A 23,868-nucleotide genomic window follows, 5' to 3' on the forward strand; every position below is an offset into this window, starting at 1 on the left:
CAGACGACTGGTGCTTACTCCCATGACAGAACTCTAGGGAGCCACGTCGAACATGGACCTCAGAGATACACAGCCAGGGGACAACGGAACTGAGGCATGTATTCTCCACTCCAGTCAGTAGTAGAAGGCTTTTCTGCAGTGGGGAATGGAACCCAGGCCAAGTGGGCTCTAGCTGCAGAGAAGGGGATACACAACCTTAGGTAAGAGGGTGCACATCCCAGCCATTGGATGTGGGGCTGGAGGAAGACATTTGGCTGGGCTCCTACCGCGTATACTATTATACTGTTAGGGTTAGTAAGAGACAGGTGGTGATGATGTTGTCAGTTAAGAAGAGCCATCATTTGCTTAGTGAAGTGTGGAATTGTCCTGGGAGTGTAACTTGCTAAGTTAATTTCACACCTAACTCCCACAGCTTGTTCACACCTAATTTCAGGATATATGTCAAAAGGTAAGAATAAATGTGATATACTGGTATATAAGTTACATCAGTGGTCCCCAGCCTTTTTTGACACCAGAAATGGGTTTCCTGGAAGACAATTTTTCCACAGATGGCAGGGAGGATAGTTTCAGGATGAAATTATTCCACCTCAGATCATCAGGCATTAGATTCTCATAACTGCATGCAACCTAGATCTCTCACATATGCAGTTCACATTGGGGTTCGTACTCCTATGAGAATCGAATGCTGCAGCTGATCTGATAGGAGGCGGAGCTCAGCTCATAATGCTTGCTCAGCCACCACTCACCTCCTGATGTGCAGCCTGGTTCCTCAGAGGCCACGGACAATACCTGTCCATGGCCCAGGGGTGGGGACCCCTGAGTTATATTATATATACTATTAATATCTGGCTGTACCAAACAGTATTGTGAAAACATTTATAGTCCTGTTTGAGGATCTTTTCTGAAGCTTTCCATTTACAAATAGAAAAGAATATTAAGGCCAGGCATGGTGGTTCATACCTGTAATCACAGCACATTGGGAAGCTGAGGCAGGGGGATCCTTTGAGCCCAGGAGTTTGAGACCACCCTGGGAAACATGGCAAAACCCTCTGTGTACAAGAAAATACTAAAATACACCCTCTGTGTACAAGAAAATACTAAAATACACAGGTGTGGTGTCACATGCCTGTGGTCTCAGGTACTTGGGAGGCTGAGGTGGGAGGATCGCTTGAGCTCAGGAAGTTGAGGCTGCAGTGAGTTGTGATTGCACCAGCCTGGGTAATAGAGTATCACCCTGTCTCAAAAAAAAAAAAAAAAAGGAATATTGAAACAGATACTGTGGTTTCTATCTTTTTGGTCCTCTCATAGCAAAAATCAACAAAAGAAACTAATGTATAACCTAGCAAAATACAGCAAGCACTAGGGATTTTCTATTTCATTGCCTTAGGCAATCTGACAGATAACGTAGTTCAAAAAAAATGTTTGCTGTACTGTGAAATGTACATTTAGATATGCAGACAGCCTCTTGACACAGACATTGCTATAGTGGTTTCTAGCATAATTTAAGACTTTTTGTTCTTGATTAACAGTGAGATGCCATCTGCCTCAGTGTGTGCCCTAAGAAATTAAAGAGATGCCAAGAAGGAAAAGTATTAATGAGGAGTATAAAATTCTACTTTTGAAAAACATCTTGGCTGGATGTGGTGGCTCATGCCTGTAATCCCAGCACTTTGGGAGGCTGAGGCAGGTGGATCACCTGAAGTCAGGAGTTCGAGACCATCCTGGCCAACATGACGAAAATCCCGTCTCTACTAAAAATACAAAAAATTAACTGGGAATGGTGGTGCATGTCTGTAATCCCAGCTACTCCGGAGGTTGAGGCAGGATAATCGCTTGAACCCGGGAGAAGGAGGTTGCAGTGAGCTGAGATCGTGCCATTGCACTCCAGCCTGGGCAATAAGAGTGAAACTCCATCTCAAAATAATAATTAATAATAATAATAACAATAATAAGAATAAGAATAAGAATAAGAATAATAACCACGGATTTTTGCAAGCCTACAGAGAAAAGGGAATGCCTATACACTTTTGGTAGGAATGCAAATTAGTTCAGCCACTGTGGAAAGCGGTTTGAAGATTTCTCAAAAAACAGAACTATCATTAGACCCAGCAATACCATTACTGGGTGTATACCCAAAAGAAAATAAATTATAATTATTCTACCCAAAGACACATACACTAATATGTTCACAATAGCAAAGACATGGAATCAACCTAGGTGCACATCAATGATGAATAGGACAAAGAAAATGTGGCATATGTACACCATGGAATACTATGCAGCCATAAAAAAGAATGAAATAATGTTCTTTGTAGCAACATGGATGCATCTGGAGCCCATCATCCCAAGCAACTTAACACAGAAACAGAAAAGCAACTATCACATGTTCTCACTTATAAGTGGGAATTAAATCTTGGGTACACACAGATGTAAACATGGGAACAATAGACACTAGGGACTTCAAAGTAGGGAGGAGGGAATGGGGCAAGACCTGAGAAGCTTCCTATTAGGTACTATGTTCGCTATCCGGTTGATGGGATCAATAGAAGCCCAAACTTAAGCACCATGCTATATATCCTTATAACAAATCTGCACATGTACCCCTGAATCTGAAATAATAAACGAAATAAAAATGTTTTATTAGTCTACAACCTGTCAATATGACATAACAATAATTATCAGGTTGGGCACAGTGGCTCATATCTGTAAACCCAGTGCTTTGAGAAGCCGAGGCAGGAGTATCACTTGAGGCCAGGAGTTCAAGGCCGGCGTAGTCAACATAGCAAGACCCAATTTTTACTAGAAAGAAGAAAAAGAAAAGAAAATACTCAAAATCAAAAGCAATCACCTTTCTTACTCCTTCTTCTGTCTTCATTCCTACTCCAGTATTATTTTTCTAAATGACAATAATTATCAATATTTATTAAGATTGTGAAATTCTAGTACTTTTTAATAATAAATATCAACTGATTGCATTGTTTTTAAAATCAATATTTCAGAAACAAATCAATATTTCACATGGCTATAAAAGCACAAAACATTGATTAAAGTTTAATAAAAACATGAAAATAAATTATTTCAAATAAATATAAAGTTAATATAATTTAATTGAAGGAAAAACTACTTGAAAATAATTAAGGTTGTTCAGATTCAAATCAACAAATTCCATGATCAACAATTTAATATATTAAGGTCTGGTAAGTGATAGAATTAATGCCTAAATATGCCTAAATGACAACATTGCTAACTGATGTTTTTGTTTGTTTATTTATTTATTTTTAAGATGGAATCTTGCTCTATCACCCAGGCTGGATTGCAGTGGCACAATCTCAGCTCACTCCAAACTCTGCCTCCCACGTTCAAGCGATTCTCCTGTCTCAGTGTCCTGAGTAGCTGGGATTACAGGCGAGCGCCGCCACGCCTGGCTAATTTTGTATTTTCAGTAGAGACAGGGTTTCGCAATGTTGACCAGGCTGTTCTCAAACTCCTGACCTCAGGTAATCTGCCCACCTCAGCCTCCCAAAGTGCTGGGATTACAGGCGTGAGCCCCCACGCCTGATGTTATTTAATTTTTATTTTAAAGAACAATCCCTAAGCAATTCATGGTGCTAAGTACGAATAAGTAAAAAATAAAGCACATAACTTTCTTTTTCTGCAGGACTTCATAATTTAGTTGGGATGACAAGATTAAAAATAATAGTGATAAACCCTATGATAGGAGGAAAAAATGAAACTAAAGGAAGGAGTGTGGAGGAATAAGGTCTCTATTTTAATTTATGAGTTTTGCAGCCACTTTGTAGACATGACACTTGAATTTTAAATAAGTTAAAAGGAAAAAACATTGACAACTTCCAAACCTTTCTCTCTCACCCAACTTTATTCATATGTATTATTTCTATTAATGATTATCATAAGAGAAATTAGGACTTCTAAATTAGTAAATATTGGCAGGGTGCGGTGGCTCACATCTGTGATCCCAGCACTTGGGGAGGCCGAAGCGGGTGGATCACAAGGTCAAGAGATCAAGACCATCCTGGCCAACATGGTGAAACCCCATCTGTACTAAAAATACAAAAAAAAAAAAAAAAATTAGCCAGGCGTGGTGGCGGGCGCCTGTAGTCCCAGCTACTCGGGAGGCTGAGGCCAGAGAAATACTTGAACCCAGGAGGTGGAGGTTGCAGTTAGCCAAGGTCGCACCACTGCACTCCAGCCTGGAGACAGAGCAAGATTCCACTTCAAAAAAAAAATGAGTAATATGCTTACAAATAATAAATTCAGTTCATGCTAACAAAATAGTATTTTAAAATAAAACAAGTCCCCAAACAGTTTGAAGAGTTGCAATGTTCTTACATTTTTGCAAAATGTCTGGCTTAACTGAAGACAGCTTGATACTCATATCTGCTTCTGAATTCAATCTGTTGCAATATGTTGTTTTGACTAAGTGTGTGAAGAAAATAGTGCCCCACACAGACATGAAATTGTAGAAAGGAAGAATAATTTAAAAGAATTTTTGGACGAGGTGTAGTGGCACACACCTGTAATCCCAGCACTTTCAGAGGCTGAGGCGGGCGGATCACTTGAGGTCAGGAGTGTGAGACCAGCCTGGCCAACATGGTGAAACCCCGTCTCTACTACAAATACAAAAATTAGCCAGCGTGGTGGTGAGTGCCTGTAATCCCAGCTATTTGGGAGGCGGAGGCAGGAGAATCGCTTGAACCCAGGAGGTGGAGGTTGCAGTGAGCCAAGATTGTGTCCAGCCTGGTGATAGAGTGAAACTCCATCTCAAAAAAAAAAAAAAAAATTAAGTATTTTTGGCCAACTATTGTTCTTCTTCTTTGATCTTCAAACAAATGCTTTATTCAGGTTATTGCAATGGGAGGCATGACACCACATCATATGCTTTTTCTGCTATATAACATTAAAACCTATAAGTCTATTTTCAATGTTAATGGGTCTTTTACCAATCATGATTTTTATCATATTGGCATGGCCATTGGGAAAATATTGGTTCATCGAATAATGCAGATGTTCCAAATATTGATACACTTTACTATAAAATATTTTGAAATTCAGTAATATTACCCTTGATCCCCTCAGAAAAATCCGTAAATTTTGAAAAAATTATCGTGTTCAAGAATGCAGATACGTTTTCCATATTTCAATTTTCACTTGAAAACTTTTTACATTTTCAGTAACAGCTCAGTTATTTTTCTTTAAGACAATCTCACTTTTTTTTTTTTTTCAGACAAGGTCTTGCTCCGTTGCCCAGGCTGGAGTGCAGTGGTGCAGTCATAGCTCACTGCAACCTCTGCCTCCCGGGGCCAAGTGATCCTCCCGCCTCAGCCTCCCCGGTAGTAGACTGCCGAGGCAAGAGACTGAGGGCATGAGCTGTTCCGGTGTAATAAAGAAAATATATAGAATAAGAATACTTGTGCTAGAAATAGAATATAGATGATGATATGTGAATATTAATAATCATTAGTTTGTAGCATTACTCTTTATTCCAATATTATAATAATCTCTGTTCTACAACTATAACCTAGGAAAAACCAGGCCATACAGAGATAGGAGCTGAAGGGACACGGTGAGAAGTGACCAGGAGACAAGAGTGCGAGCCCTCTGTCACGCCTGGACTTGGCCACCAGAGGGCTCCCTGGTCTAGCGGTAACGCCAGCGCCTGGGAAGACGCCCGTTACTTAGCAGACCTTGGTCTAGCGGTAGCGCTAGTGCCTGGGAAGGCACCGGTTACTTAGCAGACCAGGAAAGAGAGTCTCCCTTTCCCCGGGGGAGTTAGAGAAGACTCTGCTCCACCACCTCTTGTGGAAGTCGACATCAGTCAAGCTCGCCTGCAGCCATCCGGAGGCCTGTCTCCCTGTGATGCTGTGCTTCAGCGGTCACGCTCCTGGTCTGCTTTCATGTTCCGCCCTGTACACCGGGCTCGGCCTTCTAGATAGCAGTAGCAGAATTGGTGAAAGTACTAAAAGTCTTTGAAATGCATAGAAGAAATAACGGCATAAGCTGTCCTCTCTCTCTCTCCGCCTCGGCTGCCAAACAAGGAAGGGCCCCCGACCGGTGGACACGAGATCCACGTGACCTTACCTGTCACTGGAGATGACTCACACTCCTTATCCTGCCCCCTTGCCTTTTATCCAATAAATAACAGCGCATCCAGGCATTCGGGGCCACTACCAGTCTCCACGTCTTGGTGTTAGTGGTCCCCCGAGCCCAACTGTCTTTTCTTCTATCTCTTTGTCTTGTGTCTTTATTTCTACGATCTCTCATCTCTGCACATGGGGATGAAAACCCACAGACCCTGTAGGGCTCATCCCTACAGTAGACTACAGGCTTACATCATCACCCCTGGCTAATATTTTTTGTAGAGATGGAGTTTCATCATGTTGCTCTAACTGGTCTCAAACTCTTGAGTTCCAAAAGTGCTGGGATTACAGGCGTGAGCCACTGCACCCTGTCACACTTTGTTCATTTTTAAGTAATAAGTGCTCTATGAGTTCTTACCATTTTATCAAATAGAATACTGAAAAGACATACTTGGGGATCTAGATTTAATGAAAATTATATTTTTTACTGCTTCATCAAGGATATTCTTAAGCAACATGAAAATAAAATTGGCATGTTTACTTATTTAGGCAACGATGTGACTGTAAATAATAGAACTGCTGCTATTGTTTGGAGCCACTGTCTTGTTTTGTGCTACGGTTTTACTTACTATTGCATTTGCACCAAAGCAGAGAACAAAAACAAGCAAAAAAGACAAGTAACATATCGGTATTATGATAGAAAGTCTTATTTTCATGGAGCACTCTGAGATTCACTGTTCCAGGTATAGTTCTCTCCCAGACCCATCACACCTGTTCTGTCACAAAGTTTTATTAATTTCTACTTCTTAAGTATTCTTCTACTTACTGCTTCCTCTCCACAACTTTATGACTCAGTGAAACCCTCACTCTCTCTCACCTGAAATATTTCCATTTTCCATCATGTTCCCATCAGCCTGCACTCCTCGACTCAGTGAAACCTTCACTCTCTCTCACCTGAAATATTTCCATTTTCTATCATGTTCCCATCAGCCTGCACTCCCCGACTCAGTGAAACCCTCCCTCTCTCTCATCCAAAATATTTCCATTTTCCATGTTTCCTACAGCCTGCACTCCTCGGCTCAGTGAAATCCTCACTCTCTCACCTGAAATATTTCCATTTTCCATCATGTTTCCATCAGCCTGTACTCCCCAACTCAGTGAAACCCTCCCTCTCTCTCACCTGAAATATTTCCATTTTCCATCATGTTTCCATCAGCCTGCTCTCCTCGACTCAGTGAAACCCTCCCTCTCTCTCATCTGAAATATTTCCATTTTCCATCATGTTTCCATCAGCCTGAACTCCTCTTACTTCCCGTTATCTTGTTCGCTTCCAGACATATCTCTAAACAGGTAACTGTGTTCCTCAAGGACTTAAAAGCATTTAACAACAGCTTAAAACTTAGGTTCTCACTCTTTAGCAAGGACTTGAAGACGTTTAATGATTCAGCTCCTGCTCACAAATCTAACCTCATTTTTTCCCACATCAACCTTGAACAGAAGCTAAGTTCCACTCATATACAAAGTCTTTCAATTTTCCTGAATAAAAAAGATTATGTAGCTGTCACCCATAATCTGACTCCAGAACTCTGTTTCTGCACCTTCCTGTCAAACTCATTATGAAAGTCTCCGTATTAGTCTGTTCTCATGCTGCTAATATGGACATGACCAAGGCTGGGTAATTTATAAAGAAAAATAAGTTTAATGGACTCACAGTTCCACGTGGCTGGGGAGACCTCACAATCATGGCCGAAGGCAAAGGTCAGGTCTTACATGGCAGCAGACAAGAGACAGCATATGCAGGGGAACTTCCCTCCATACAACCATCAGATCTCATGAGACTTATTCACTATCATAAGAACAACACAATCCTCATGATTCAATTACCTCCCACCAGGTCCCTCCCACGATATGTGGGAATTATGGGAATAACAATTCGAGATTTGGGTGAGGACACAGCCAAACCGTATCAGTCTCATAATAAGGACCAAAAGCCAAGCCTTCCCTAAGTCGTCCTTAAGAGACTCATGCAGATTTCATAATTTACTCCCAGTTGGGCCTTTTCTCAAGACCTTGACATTTTGATCTGGACTCAGATGACTTTGTGGCTCATTATGAAATCCATTTGTGTTCTTAAACTGGACTCAGTAAGATAGCTACTCATTCATCAATTTGTGTCATTATTTATTAATTCTTTGCATAACTGGACTTCAAAATAGGATTTTAAAAAAAGTTTTGACCATGTGCTCTTCACAATGAAGATCACTAGGCGTTTGTTATGTGATTCTTTCTTCCCTATCATTTGGGAGAAAATAGGATTGGGCTGTGTGCCCTGAGAGGGAGGGCACATTTAGATATTTTAGGAGTTGTAAATAGAAGACCAAATATCAGAGAGAGAGAGAGACTTTGCTTCATCTGTAGTTGAAATGGTTAGTTAGGACAGGTGCAGTGGCTCATGCCTGTAATTCCAGCACTTTGGGAGGTTGAGGCAGGTGGATCACTTGGGCTCATGAGTTCAAGACAAGCCTGAGCAACATGGTGAAACCCTGTCTACAAAAAATAGAAAAACTAGCCAGGCATGGTGATGCATGGTATTATGAGGTTGCACTTCACTGAAAAACCAAAGTTGTTTAGCACTTCCATGTGAACCACACCATCTCACAAGTATGAGGTGTAGCAGAAGTCCAGTCCCAAGGACACAAAGAAGACACACCATGTTAATGGAATGACATACTGCAGTGTATCTAGACAAACGATCCTGGGCCTTGATGAGAGAGATAGATGCAGTCTTGAAGGAACTGATTTTGCAGTGATTCTGCATTTAAGTATTTGACCTAATTTTAATAACAAAAATGTATGCACCTTTCATTTTCAAAGTACAGTTGTTCCTCAGTATCCGTGGGAAATCAGCTCCAGAATACCCCCCCAGATACCAAAAACCACTGATGCTCAAGTCTTACATAAAATGGTGTATTTGCATATAACCCATGCTTATCCTTCATATGCAGTCATGTGCCTTATAATGCCCTTTTAATCAATAATGAACCATGTATATTACCATGGTCCCCTAAGATTATAAACACATATAGAAACCTTCTTGTGGGAAGTCAGAGACCCTGAATGGAGGAACTGGCTGGAACCGTGGCAGAAGAACATAAATTGTGAAGATTTCATGGACATTTATTAGTTCCCAAAATTAATACTTTTATAATTTCTTATGCCTGTCTTACTTTAATCTCCTAATCCCGTCATCTTTGTAAGCTGAGGATGTATGTTGCCTCAAGACCCCGTGATGATTGTGTTAACTGTACAAATTGTTTGTAAAACATGTTTGTTCAAACAATATCAAATCTGATTGTAAAACATGAGTTTTTGAACAATATGAAATCAGTGCACCCTGAAAAAGAACAGAATAACAGCGATTTTCAGGGAATGAGGGAAGATAACCATAAGATCTTACTGCCTGCAGGGTTGGGCAGAATACAGCCATATTTTTATTCTTGCAGAGAGCCTACAGATGGACGTGTGAGTAAGAGAATATCACTGAATTCTTTTCCCAGCAAGGAATGCTAATAATTAATACCCTGGGAAAGGAATGCATTCCTGGGGGTAGGTCTATAGACAGCTGCTCTGGGATCGTCTGTCTTATGCAGTTGAAATAAGGACTGAAATACACCCTGGTCTCCTGCAGTACCCTCAGGCTTGCTAGGATTGGGAAATTCCAGCCTGGTGAATTCTAGTCAGACTGGTTCTCTGCTCTTGAACCTTCTTTCCTGTTAAGATGTTTATCAAGACAATGTGTGCACAGCAGGACACAGACCCTCATCAGGGGTTCTAATTTTGTCTTTGCCTTTTGATCTTTATGGCCTTTTGAAGCATGTGACCTTTGTGACCTACTCCCTGTTCGTACACCCCCTCTCCTTTCAAAATCCCTAATAAAAACTGGCTGGTTTTGCAGCTCAAGGTCGCCATCATGGTCCTACCAAAGTGATGGCACCGCCGGAAGCCCAGCTGTAAAATTTCTCTCTTTGTACTCTTTATTCCTCAGACCAGCCAACACTTAGGGAAACTAGAAAGAACCTACGTTGAAATGGTGGGGGCTGGTTCCCCCATAAAACCTGACATGTGGGACTTGATACTATCACTGCAGATCAAGTAGGGAAAGTGACTGATATTCAGTGATGGTGTTAGAACATATGGTTTCTCATATGAAAAAATATAAATATATATACCACCTAGGGTTATGTAAGAACATTTTATGATGTTCACAAAACAAAAATATTGCTTAGTAATGCATGTCTCAGAACATACACATGTCATTAAGCCATGCATGACTGTACTTTATATCACCTCTGGAACACTTCGGTCAATCAAGAAAAATGACCAAGAAAAATCTCAATCATTTTAGGAGGTTTATTTGCCAACATTAAGGACACACACCCAGGAGACAGTCTATGCCTTTCTTCAAAAATGATTTTGAGGGCTCCAAATTTAAAGGGGAAAGGGTGAAATATTGAGAAATACAGTTTTCATGTAAGACTGAGGTAGGGGGAAAACATTCATTGATACGGTTTGGCTCTGTGTCCCCACCCAAATCTCACCATAAATTGTAATAATCCCCATATTCAAGGGTGGGACCAGGTGGAAGTAACTGGATCATGGGGGCAGTTTCCTCTAGGCTGTTCTCATGATAATGAGTCACATGAGATCTGATGGTTGTATAAGTGTCTGGCATTTCCCCTGCTTGCACTCATTGCCTCTCCTGCCACCCTGTGAAGAGGTGCTCTCTGCGATTATTGTAAGTTTCCTGAGGCCTTCCCAGCCGTGCAGAGTTGTGAATCAATTAAACCTCTTTCCTTCATAAATGACCCAGTCTTGAGTATTTCTTCAGAGCAGTATGAGAACAGACTGATACAGTCATTCATGCCTTTGGCTCAGTGAATCTGCATTTGTACATAACATAGACAAACAGGGAGGGGAACAATCAGATATGCATTTGTCTCAGGTGGGCAGAGGGGTGACTCTGAGTTCTGTCCTATGCACTGTAAAGATGAGCTATCAGACCAGGCGTGGCAGCTCACATCTGTAATCCCAGCACTCTAAGAAGCTGAGGTAGGTGGATCACCTGATGTCAGGAGTTCGAGACCAGCCTGACCAACATGGAGAAACCCCGTCTCTACTAAAAATACAAAATTAGCCAAGTGTGGTGGTGCATGCCTGTAATCCCAAATACTCAGGAGGCTGAGGAAGGAGAATCACTTGAACCCAGGAGGCAGAGGTTGCAGTGAGCCGAGATCGTGCCATTGCACTCCAGCCTGGGTGACAATAGCGAAACTCCATCTAGGAAAAAAAAAAAAAAGGATAAGCTATCAATTTACATCGCCATAATTAATTTTAACGAAATACTTTAAAGATCTTAAAGCACACCAGAAATTTCCTTGTGGGAAAAATATGAGGGAGGGGGCTACTAGATAAAAAGCTTTTTATCTTGGAGCCATCTTATTTAGGAACCAAAAGAAGGAGGCAGGTTTGCATGACCGAGTTCCCAGCTTGACTTTTCCCTTTAGCTTAATGAGTTTGGAGTCCCAAGATTTATTTTCCTTTCACATTTAGAAGACCAAATACAATGTGGATGTAAACAGTGGTGTTGTTTAGGAAAGAATGACAAGAAAAAGTCTGAATATGTTCACTACAGATGCAAGCGTCTGATTTTATTTCAAATACTTTGCATCCAAGTTTATTTACGTACACAGATATTAAACCTACAGATACAAAAAGCTGAGTGTACTTACATATTAATAGCTGTACACAGGCAGCATAAAATTCTCTTTGTACATGCCAGAAACATTCCGTGTCCACCCAGGGTGAACACAGCCACTTCACAAACAGGGTGTAAATACGGAGGTTCACTAAGTACAGGAAAGTTACATGACCATATTGGCATTTTAACAGCCATTCCTGAGAAAGAGAATGGGAAAGGGCTTAAGAGTCAGAGGAGTGGAAAAGAGGAAGACAGATGACCTCCTACATCAGAAGATGGAGCAGTGAGAATACAGAATAGGGAAGCAATAGTTAAAAGGAAAAAAAGTAGAAACAGGATTTGATGTCAATTTGCTGTGCAGAGGGTAAAAAGGGGAGTTTTATTTCCAGGCTATCTGCCATGATCACAGCTAGTTTGTTACTGGTGATGTGAAATTTGGAAAAATAAAAGAACAATATGATGGCCAGAAGTGATACAGACTTGGACACAGCATGTTTGAAATATCTGAGGTCCCATATGTAGGGATGTCCAACTGGCAATTGGGAATACAGTTCCAGAGTTCACAAGGGAGATCAAAGCTGGAGATAAAGATTTTGAAACTATCAGAATTTCAATGGTACCTGAATCCATCAGACCAAATGAACCTAAGAGAATGAAAGGATAAAAAGGAACAAGTACAGAATCCACAGAAACACTAATATTTACAGAAAGGAATAGACTGTTAGACCAAGAAGGAACTTTCTGAGTTTATTTCACATATTAAGAAAAGCTCAATATTAGAAAGTCTACTAATACAATTCATCACATTCAGAGTCCTGAGGAGAAAAATCTTTAATTGTCCACATAGGCATTAAGAAGATAAGTCTTAGAAACAGATTCCAGGTTCTGATTTCTGCATGTAAGAAGCTTACAAGGGGCCAGGTGCAGTGGCTCATGCCTGTAATCCCAGCACTTTGGGAGACTGAGGTGGCAGATCACCTGAAGTCAGAAGTTCAAGACCAGCCTGGCCAATATGGCAAAACCCCATCTCCACTAAAAATACAAAAATTAGGCTGGGTGCGGAGGCTCACACCTGTAACTCCAGCACTTTGGGAGCTTGAGGTGGGTGGATCGCCTGAAGTCAGGAGTTTGAGACCAACCTGGCCCACATGGCAAAACCCCATCTCTACTAAAAATACAAATATTACCGAAGTGTGGTGGTGTGTGCCAGTAGTACTAGCTACTTGGGAGGCAGAAGCAGAAGAATTGCTTCAACCTCGGAGGTGGAAGTTGCAGTGAGCCAAGATCATGCCACTGCACTACAGCCTGGATGACAGAGTGAGCTGCTTCAAAAAATTAAAAAATAAAATAATAATAATACAAAAATTAGCCAGCATGGTGGTGGGTGCCTGTAATCCCAGCTACTCAGGAGGCTGAGGCAGGGAGAATCATTTGAACCTGGGAGCCAGATGTTGCAGTGAGCTGAGATTGCACCACTGCACTCCAGCCTGAGCAACAAAGTGAGACTCCATCTCAAAAAAAGGAAAAAAAAAAAAGAAAAGAATAGAAGTAATCAGTCCATTTTAACAACATATGAAAAGCTGAAAAAGTCAGGTGTGGTGGCTCATGCCTGTAATCCCAGCACTTTGGGAGGCCAAAGCAGGAGGATCCCTTGAGTCCAGGAGTTTGAGACCAGCCTGGGCAACATAGTGAGACCCCCAACTCTAAAAAAAAAATTTAAATAAAACAAATAAAAGCTGAAGAGACTGAAAAATCAACAATTCTTTTTGGATTTGAATGTGGAGAGGATATAGGACAAATCACTGCCCCCAAGATTGGAGAGATAGAGAAGTGTATATAGGAATTTATGGCTTACAGGAACAGACTTACTACTGAAACCACCTTAGGAACCAGTGCTGGAGTAGAAAATCTTGAACTGTAACTGGTGAATTGCTGAAGGTTCCATATGGACAACTCAAGGAGGTAAAAACTCCAGGGAGATCCAGTTATGAGGGAGCATAATATTATAAAATTTACCTCCTGGAGCTTCACCAGGCTCCTGTGGCAATTACCTGAGAAAACTCGCTTCCTGCTTCCACCTTTGGGAAGGAGAAAGGAAAACCATCTTAAAATATGCCAGAGCACCCTGCAAGACTTGTCCTCAGGAGAAATTACTGAACCTCAGCCTAACCTGCTCTCATATAATCAGATCCTAAATGACTTGCTGGAAGGGAAATACCCAAATCCAGCCTATTCCAGTCATCCCTAAAGGGGAAGATAAAAACAGAGAAACACGTGAAGTTCATAGTCCAAAAGCAGAGACTCACTTAAACAGTGAGGCCCAGTCATAAGACTCCGGAACACTTCTGCTACGGTCTGAATATTTGGTCCCTGCCCGACCCCCTGCAAAATGTGCCTGTTGAAACCGAGTCTCCAATGCACTAGAATTAAGGGGTGGGACCTTTGAAAGGTAATGGCAAAGACATCCTGATTGGGATTAGTGCACTTATGAAAGAGGCCAAAGGAAGCTTTTTTGTCCATTCCAACATGAGAGGACATATAGCTGGCACCATCTATGAGGAATGGGTCTCATCAAACACTGAATCTCCTGGAACCTTGACCTTGGACTTTCTAGCCTCTAAACCGAGCAACAAACTTCTGTTGTTTACAAATTACTTGCTCTAAGTTATGCTGGTGGATGGACTAAGCTTCCCCTCAACTCCACAGCTTCCCATCATTACTGGATGCACTGTTACAGTAGTTCCTTTTACCTGGTATCTCATATCTAGGAATGAAGAAAAAGCACAAGGCATACCAAAAGGCAAAAAACACAATTTGAAGTGGCAGATCATCAGAACAAGACACAGCTATGATACTGAAATTATCAGACAAGAATTTTTAAAAAAATCTCTGAGTAGTATGCTAAGGGCTCTGATGAACAAAGGAGACAGCATTCAAGAACAGATAGGCAATGTAAGCAGAGACAGAAGTACAAGGAAAGAACAAAAAAGAAACAGATAAAAAAATACTGCAACAGACCTGAAGAATGTCTTTGATTGGCTTATCAGTAGACTGAACACAACAAAGGAAAGAGTCTCTGAGCTCTGGAAACATTGAAAGAAACTTTAAAAACTGAAAACAATGGAAAGTAATATCCAAGAACTGTGGGACAGCTAGAAAAGTGTAACATAGAGTTATGAAAATACCAGAAGGAGAAGAGAGAGAAATAGAAGAAACATTTGCAACAATCATGTCTAACAACTTCCACTGTTAATGTCAGACACCAAAACCAAAGATCCAGGAAGCTCAGAGCACACCAGGCAGGATACATGCCAAAAACCTACACCTAGGCATATTATTCTCCAACTGTATAAAAATCAACTCCAAAAGAAACCAAAGGTGGAGTGGACAACATATAGAGAAACAAAGATAAGAATCACATTCAGGCCAGGCTCGGTGGCTCATGCCTGTAATCCCAGTACTTTGGGAGGCCGAGGTGGGTGGATCATAAGGTCAGGAGATCGAAACCATCCTGGCTAATACAGTGAAACCCCGTCTCCACTAAAAAATACAAAAAATTAGCCAGGCGTGGTGGGAGCCTGTAGTCCTAGCTACTCGGGAGGCTGAGGCAGGAGAATGGTGTGGACCTGGGAGGCAGACCTTGCAGTGAGCCGAGATCGCACCACTGCCCTCCAGCCTGGGTGACAGAGCAAGACTCTGTCTCCAAAAAAAAAAAAAAAAAAAAAAAAGAGAGGAATTACATTCAAAATCTCAGAATCACAAAAGTAAAAAGAGAGTGGAATGTGGAATGAAATATTAAACACGCTGAGAGAAAAAAAAAATCAACTAAGATTTCAGTGCCCTGTGAGATCTTCTTTCAAAAGTAAATGAGAAATAAAACATTCCCTGGACAAACAAAAGTTGAGGAAACTTGTTACCAGCAGATGTGTCATGTGAGAAAATATTAAACCTTATCTAGAGAAAAAAAAGATATACATCTGAAAACTGAATCTACATTGTATTTATTTTTATTTATTTATTTTGAAACAGAGTCTCACTCTGTTGCCCAGGCTGGAGTGCAGTGGCACATTCTTGGCTCATTGCAACCTCTGCCTCCCAGGTTCAAGCAATTCTCTGCCTCAGCCTCCCAAGTAGCTGGGATTACAGGAGCCCTCCACCACACCTGGCTAATTTTTTTGTATTTTTATTAGAGACAGTGTTTCACCATCTTTGCCAGGCTAGTCTTGAACTCCTAACCTCATGATCCACCCATCTCGGCCTCCCAAAGTGCTGGGATTACAGGTGTGAGCCACCACACCCGGCCTGAATCTACACTTTAAAAAGAACATTAGAGAAGGAATAAGTGGTGGTAAAATACTTTTTTTGAGATGGAGTCTCACTCTGTCACCCAGGCTGGAGTGCAGTAGCATGATCTCGGCTCACTGCAAACTCTGCCTTCCAGGTTCATGCCATTCTCCTGCCTCAGCCTCCCGAGTAGCTGGGACTACAGGCACCCTCCACCACACCTGGCTAATTTTGTTTTTGTATTTATAGTAGAGGTGGGATTTCACCATGTTAGCTAGGATGGTCTCGATCTCCTGACCTCATGATCTGCCCACCTCGGCCTCCCAACGTGCTGGAATTACAGGCATAAGCCACTGTACCCAGCTGCTTTTTATTCTTAATTGACCTAACATATAACAGTTTGTATATAATAACAATGTATGCAATTATATACTTTTTTTCTTTTTTGAGACAGAGTCTTGCTCTGTCACCCAGGCTGGAGTGCAGTGATGCAATCTCAGCTCACTGCAACCTCCACCTCCTCCCTGGTTCAAGTAATTCTCATGTCCCAGCCTCCCGAGTAGCTGGGACTACAGGCGTGTGCCACCACGTCCAACTAATTTTTTGTATTTTTAGTAGAGATGGGGTTTCACCGTGTTAGCAAGGAGGGTCTCCATCTCCTGACCTCATGATCCACCTGCCTCAGCCTCCCAAAGTATTGGGATTACAGGCTTAAGCCAAGGCACCCAGCCAATTACATACTTAATATATACAAGGCTATGTATGCTTACATATAAGTGAAACAAATGGCAACAATAACACAACAGATGGGAATATGAGAGAAACTGGTATTACATTTCTATTAGAAGACAGTTGAAGTAACTGAACTGGTATACTGTTATTTGAAGGTGGACTTGGATTTGTTGCAAGTCTATACTGCAAACTCCAGGGCAACTAGTAAAAACCAAAGTATAAAAATGTTAAAAAGAGAAAACAGGCCAGGTATAGTGGCTCATGCCAAGGTAGAAAGATGGCTTGAGTCCAGGAGTTAGAGACTATCCTAAGCAACACAGTGAGACCCTATCCCTACAGAAAAGAAAAGGCCAGGTATGGTGGTGCATACTTGTAGTACTAGCTAATTGCATACTTGTAGTCCTAGCTAATAGCATACTTGTAGTCCTAGCTAATTGCATACTTGTAGTCCTAGCTAATTGCATACCTGTAGTCCTAGCTAATTGCATACCTGTAGTCCTAGCTAATTGCATACTTGTAGTCCTAGCTAATTGCATACTTGTAGTCCTAGCTAATTGCATACTTGTAGTCCTAGCTAATTGCATACCTGTAGTCCTAGCTAATTGCATACCTGTAGTCCTAGCTAATTGCATACCTGTAGTCCTAGCTAATTGCATACTTGTAGTCCTAGCTAATTGCATACTTGTAGTCCTAGCTAATTGCATACCTGTAGTCCTAGCTAATTGCATACTTGTAGTCCTAGCTAATTGCACACTTGTAGTCCTAGCTAACTGGGAGACTGAGGTGGAAGGATCACTTGAACCCACGAGGTTGAGGCTGCAGGGAGCAATGATCACACTACTGCACTCCAGCCTGGGTGAGTGTCTCAATAAAAAAAAAAAAGCAAGAGAGGAAACAAAAATCATAAAATCATCAACTCCATAAAAGGCAGAAAAAGAGTGGAGGACAAAGCAAGAACAAAGAACAATAGGAGTGAATGGAAAATGATATGGCAAAATTAATCCAACTGTACAATCACTTTGAATGTCAATGGTCTAAATGTACCAATGAAAAGACAAATTGTTAGAGCCCATCAAAATAGAGGCACACCTCACTTTATCGAGCTTCACTTTATTTTGCTTGCCAACATCACCTTTTTAACAAATTAAAGATTTGTGGCCATGAAGTGCTCAGCAAGTCTGACCAGCACCATTTTTCCAACACCGTGTGCTCACTTCACATCTGTGTCACATCTTTTGGTAATCCCCACAATCTTTCAAAGATATTAGTTATCACATCTGTTATGATGATCTGTGATCAGTGATTTCTGATGTTATTATTGGAATTGTCTTAGGGTGCTGGAACTCTATTGAAGACAACATGATGGAAAAATGTGTTCGACTGCTTCATTGACTAGTCATTTCCCTGTCTCTATTTCTCTCTTCCAGCCCCGCATTCCCCAAGATACAACAATGAAATTAGGCCACTTCACTCTGCAGTGGCCACCATGTGTTCAAGTGAAAAGAAGTGTGCACGTCTGTCACTTCAAATCAAAAGGCAGAAATCATCAAGCTTAGTGAAGAAGGCATGTTGGAAGCTAAGACAGGCCAAAGCTAAGCTTCTTGCATCAGCTACCCAAGTTGTGAATGCAAAGAAAAAGTTCTTGAAGGAAGTTATAGGTGCTACTCCAGTGAACACATGAATGATTTTAAAAAACAAAACAGATTTTTACTGATACAGAGAAAGTCTGAGTGGTCTGCATAGAAGATCAAATCAGCCCCAACATTCCCTTGAGACAAAGCCTAATCCTGAGAAAGGCCCTAACTCTCTTCAATTCTATGGACGAGAAGAGAAGTGAGGAAGTTGCGGAAGAAATGTTTGAAGCTGGCAGAGGTTGGTACATGAGCTTCTAGGAAAACAGCCATATCTGTGACATTAAAGTGTGAAGTGTGCTGTAAAAATGGGAACAAGAAAGCCTGCATGATAGCACATCTGTTACAGCATGGTTAAGACCTTCTTGTTGGTAGGCCAGGAAGTAATGGTCACCATTTGTGTCCATATTCTCCTAGACTGAGCATGGAGAAATCTATAATAGTAGCCGGAGAGGTGTAGGTTGTGTGTTCAAGGGAAAAAAGAGTGATTTTGAGGGAACACATAGCCTGCCTCAGCTAGTCAGATTTCTCTCCTATATGGGTTTGTTGATGCCTGCTGAGGTGTGACTTCTGGCAAAAGGTTTTCCCACATTCCTTACATTCATAAGGTTTTTCTCCTGTGTGTGTTCTCTGATGTATATTGAGGCCTGACTTCTGGGAGAAAGTTTTCCTACATTCATTACATCTAAAGGGTTTTTCCCCTGTGTGAGTTCTGTGATGTACAAAGAGTTCTGACTTCTGGGAGAAGGTTTTCCTACATTCTTTACACTCAAATGGCTTCTCACTTGTGTGAGTTATCTGATGTATGGTGAGAACTGTCTTATCGTAAAAAGTTTTCCTACATTCATCACATTCATAGGGTTTCTCTCCTGAGTGAGTTCCCTGATGCGTATTGAGGTTTGACTTGTGACAAAAGGTTTTCCCACACTCATTACATTCGTAAGGTTTTTCTCCAGTATGGGTTCTATGATGTACAGTGAGGACTGACTTCTGACTGAAAGTTTTTCCACATTCGCTACATTCATAGGGTTTCTCCCCCATGTGAATACCTTGATGCTTCCGAAGATTTGCCTTCTGATGAAAGGATTTTCCACATTCATTACATTCATAGGGCTTTTCCCCAGTGTGAGTTCTCTGATGTATAATAAGGTATGATTTCTGACCAAAAGTTTTTCCACATTCATTACATCCATACGGTTTTTCCCCTGTGTGAGTTCTCTGGTGTATGGTGAGGAATGACTTGCGATGAAAGGTTTTTCCACATTCATTACATAAGTAAGTTTACTCCCCTGTGTGAGTTCCCTGATGGGTGCTGAGATTTGACTTCTGACGAAAGGTTTTTCCACATTCATTACATTCATAGGGTCTTTCCCCTGTGTGAGTTCTCTTGTGTATCCCAAGGTTTAACTTATTGATAAAGGTTTTCTCACATTCATTACATTCATAGGGTTTTTTGCCAGCATGAGTTCTCTGATGTATAGTTAGGAATGACTTACAGTAAAAGGATTTTCCACATTCATTACATTTATAGGGTTTTTCCCCTGTGTGAGTTCTGTGATGTACTGTAAGGTATGACTTGTGGCTATATGTTTTTCCACATTCGTTACATGCATATGGTTTTTCCCCAGTATGAGTTCTCTGATGGACAGTGAGGAATGACTTACGGCGAAACGTTTTCCCACATTCATTGCATTCATAGGGTTTTTCCCCTGTGTGAGTCCCTTGATGGACAGTGAGGAATGACTTACGGTGAAAGGTTTTCCCACATTCATTGCATTCATAGGGTTTTTCCCCTGTGTGAGTTCTCTGATGTATCCTGAGGTTCGACTTATTGATAAAGGGTTTTCCACACTCATTACATTCATAGGGTTTTTCCCCTGTGTGTGTTCTCTGATGGACAGTAAGCCTTGACTTATGGCTAAATGCTTTTTCACAACGATCACATGCATAGGGCTTTTCCCCGGTGTGAGTTCTATGATGTATTGTGAGGTATGACTTCTGGCTAAAGGTTTTTCCACATTCACTACACTGATAGGGCTTTTCCCCTGAGTGAGTTCTGTGATGTAAAGTGAGAAGTGACTTACGGTGAAAAGTTTTTCCACATTCAATACATTTGTAGGGTTTATCCCCTGTGTGAGTTCTCTGATGTAAAGTGAGGAATGACTTACGGCAAAAGGTTTTTCCACATTCATTGCATCCATAGGGCTTTTCTCCTGTGTGAATTCTCTGATGGATAGTGAGGCTGGACTTATAGCTGAACAATTTTTCACACCAGTTACAGGCATGAGGTTTTTCCTCAGTAGGCATCTTGTGCTGTATCATAAGGTCTGATTTGCTAATGGAGGGTTTCTCACATTCAACACATTCATAGGGTTTCTCTCCTGCATGTGTTCGCTGATGTTTAGTGATGTCAGACTTTCTACAGCAAGTTGGCTGTCCTACCTGAGTTATCCCTTGGACGATAACAGCTGAATTATTACAGGCTTTCTTATATTCATTATATTTATCAAACATCTGTCCTGTATGAACCCTCTTATGTATAAAGAACATTGCCTCCGTGTTGAAGGTTTTCCCTTGTTCATTACATTGAAAAGGCTGCAGCAGAGTTTGAATCTTGTGATGCTGAGTAAGATGTTCATGATGTCTGTGGGATCTCCTAGTTATATCAGGGACATGAGGTTTCTCTCCAGACCGTGTCTCACCAGGCTTAATAGGGAAAATCATGTTCTGGCAAGCATTAAACTGCCCAGGCTTCATTTCTTAACTGTTTCCATTATTTATAATCAGATTTAAAACATGGTTTGAGTTCAAATTAAATGTTTTTCCTAATTCAACTCTCTCCTGAATTGATGTGTTGCTGTTGGTGATTACAATTTGCCAGAAAAATCTATCATGACTTTCATGGCTCCTTTCAATAAGGTCATCAAGGATCTGGACAGCTGAAATGAGAAAAAGGTATCTATGAACCACACATGAGCATGTCTTACAGAATGCTTGTGTAAAGGTAAAAAAAATTGCTTCCTATCCCAGTGGAGTAAGATTTGATAAAAATAAATAATGGGTATTAGTTTTATACCCATATGGTTCCTGTTCCTACTAACATAATGTAATAAATCAGTATATTTTCTAATGTTCAATTGAGTTTTTCTTTTCATTTGAAGTTTTCCTGTTCTTTTTTATTTCACAAAGAATTATTTGGTAATAATATGCATCTACTTCCTACTCATAGGTTTTAATAAGTGCTCATTATCTGTCATTTGTTTTCTCTCTTTTTTCCTAGTTATTCATATAATAGTGGCTGTTTTAATAGCTGCTATTTTTTCATTATTCTTCTTTGAAGATAGCCAGTTTTCCCTGGGTCAGCAACTGGCAGGTACAGGAGATGGCCATTTTTCTGTCTCCTAAGCATGGAAGTAGCTTGTGGACAGGATTTTGCCTATATTTAACCTTTCACTCTTCCCTGAGAATGGTTAAATGTGTCTGGAGGTTTTCCAAGCAGAAAATCTCTTATTCCCCATGTTAAACAAAAACAGATCCTGGCAAATTCCTACTTAAACATGACAACCCCTGCTTCCCAGAACCATAATAGGCACAGAAGCTCCAGTCAAAAAACCACACTGGTGATCTGAAGGATTGGTTCTGCAACTCAGGCTGTGCCCGTCATCTTTGAAAAGTGTATTTCTGGTTCCTTCTGAGATCAACAGCCCTGCCCCTCTCCACTCACACACCCCTGCTTGGTAATTCACCATTTTTGAAGGGTTTTATTTTGTGTTTTGGAGTTTCAGATGTCACACAGTTTCATTTAAAAATGAAGTTTCCTGTACATTTCTCATCTTCAAATGGTAACTACAAACTCCACTCTCAAACAGAAATCTGAGCCCTTCAACAGGAAATAATTGGTTTCTTTGGACTTGAGACCCAGAATCTTCTGGTTCTCCTCCCAGGTCCAGCATCACCCCTATCCAGGCCCCTATGATGGGTCCCCCTCAGCTTCATAATTTCTTTCTGAGACAGGATCTTACTCTGTTACCCAGGCTGGAGTGCAGTGTTGCTATCATAGCTCACTGAAGCTTCAAACTCCTGAGCTCAAGCAATCCTTCCACCTCAGCCTCCCAAGTATAAAACCTGGGATTACAAACCCATGTCACCATACTCAGCTACTATTTTTTTTTTTTTTTGTAGGTGGGGGTCTACAAGGATCATTTAAGGCCAGAAGTTCGAGACCAGCCTGGGCAATAGAACAAGACCTCATCTCCACAAACAATAAAAAATTAGCTGGGTGTGGTGGCACACACCTGTAGTCCTAGCTACTTGGGAGGCTAGGCTGTGAGGAACACTTGAGCCCAGGAGTTCATCATTACAGTGAACTATAATCATGCCACTGCACTTCAGTCTGAGAAACAGAGTGAGAACTATCTGTTTAATAAAAAATAAAACAAGAATAAAGCTACAGCTTAAAAAGAAACACTATTTTCATCATCATTGTTATAATGACTGAGTCTTAAAAATCGCTTAAGATACATTCAACGGATAAATAAATGCATGAATGTCTAAAAAAATTTTTTAAGATACTACATCAGAATAGAGGAAAAGAGGGAAATAGAGAAAACAAATAGCAAAGAAAAAGGCCTGAGGAGAGGATGGCAGGGATTGGATTTGGGGTAAATAGAAGATACTCAGAAAAATAAAAGACTGGGATATATGTATGAGAGTTACCCCTGGGGACTATATAATGCACATTTAATGCAGACCAACAGTCTTCAGGTCAAAGATCTAGGGAAAAAAGTGGTGAAAACAAGATAACACTACAAAAATCTGCTGGGCATTAGTCCTCCAGGCCTCCCTGCCCAGTATTCACCGACTGACCTGAAAGTCTCAGGTTTGGGGCTTCTTCTACTATCCATGGCTCTGCTCCTTGCTCTAGCTTGAAGATCATCTCAGGTTTGGTAATGCAATGCCCTGATAACGAGAAACAGTGGAAGACTTTGTCAAACCACTAAGTCAAATCCTTTTCAGAATGACAACAGCTGGGCTTCAGGGACTGTGCAATGAAGGAGCCAATTTGAACATTTCATTACAGAGTAGTGACACATTTTTCATCAACTGGAATCTTACAAGTAAATATTATTATACCTTAAAAGGGTTCCTATATTTACCAACAACAAAACACATTCCTGGGAGTTACTGGGAAGTTTTACTCACCCAATGATACCAGGCTGCTGTAGGTCTCCAGCATCACGTCCCTGTAGAGGGTCCTCTGAACATCATCCAGGTCCTGCCACTCCTCCCAGGTGAAGTGCACAGCCACATCTTCAAAGGACACCAACCCCTGTAATGGCACATTTTTCCTCAAGTCAAAGCATCA

At 41.0% G+C, this 23,868-nt stretch overlaps 1 protein-coding gene across 1 annotated transcript in view; it reads right to left on the reverse strand.

The window, feature by feature from the left end:
* Positions 1-17,966: 17,966 nt before the first annotated feature.
* The window catches only part of LOC134759340 (zinc finger protein 717-like), a 49,507-nt gene continuing 43,605 nt past the window's right edge, over positions 17,967-23,868 (reverse strand). The window contains 6 exon segments of the mRNA XM_063720832.1: positions 17,967-19,022; positions 19,025-19,499; positions 19,502-19,708; positions 19,710-21,442; positions 23,370-23,462; positions 23,706-23,832. Of these exon segments, the coding sequence (XP_063576902.1) occupies positions 18,973-19,022; positions 19,025-19,499; positions 19,502-19,708; positions 19,710-21,442; positions 23,370-23,462; positions 23,706-23,832 (2,685 nt within the window). The 3' untranslated portion in view covers positions 17,967-18,972.

This window comes from Pongo abelii, chromosome 22, assembly GCF_028885655.2.
Source record: "Pongo abelii isolate AG06213 chromosome 22, NHGRI_mPonAbe1-v2.0_pri, whole genome shotgun sequence".
Lineage (NCBI taxonomy): Eukaryota > Metazoa > Chordata > Mammalia > Primates > Hominidae > Pongo > Pongo abelii.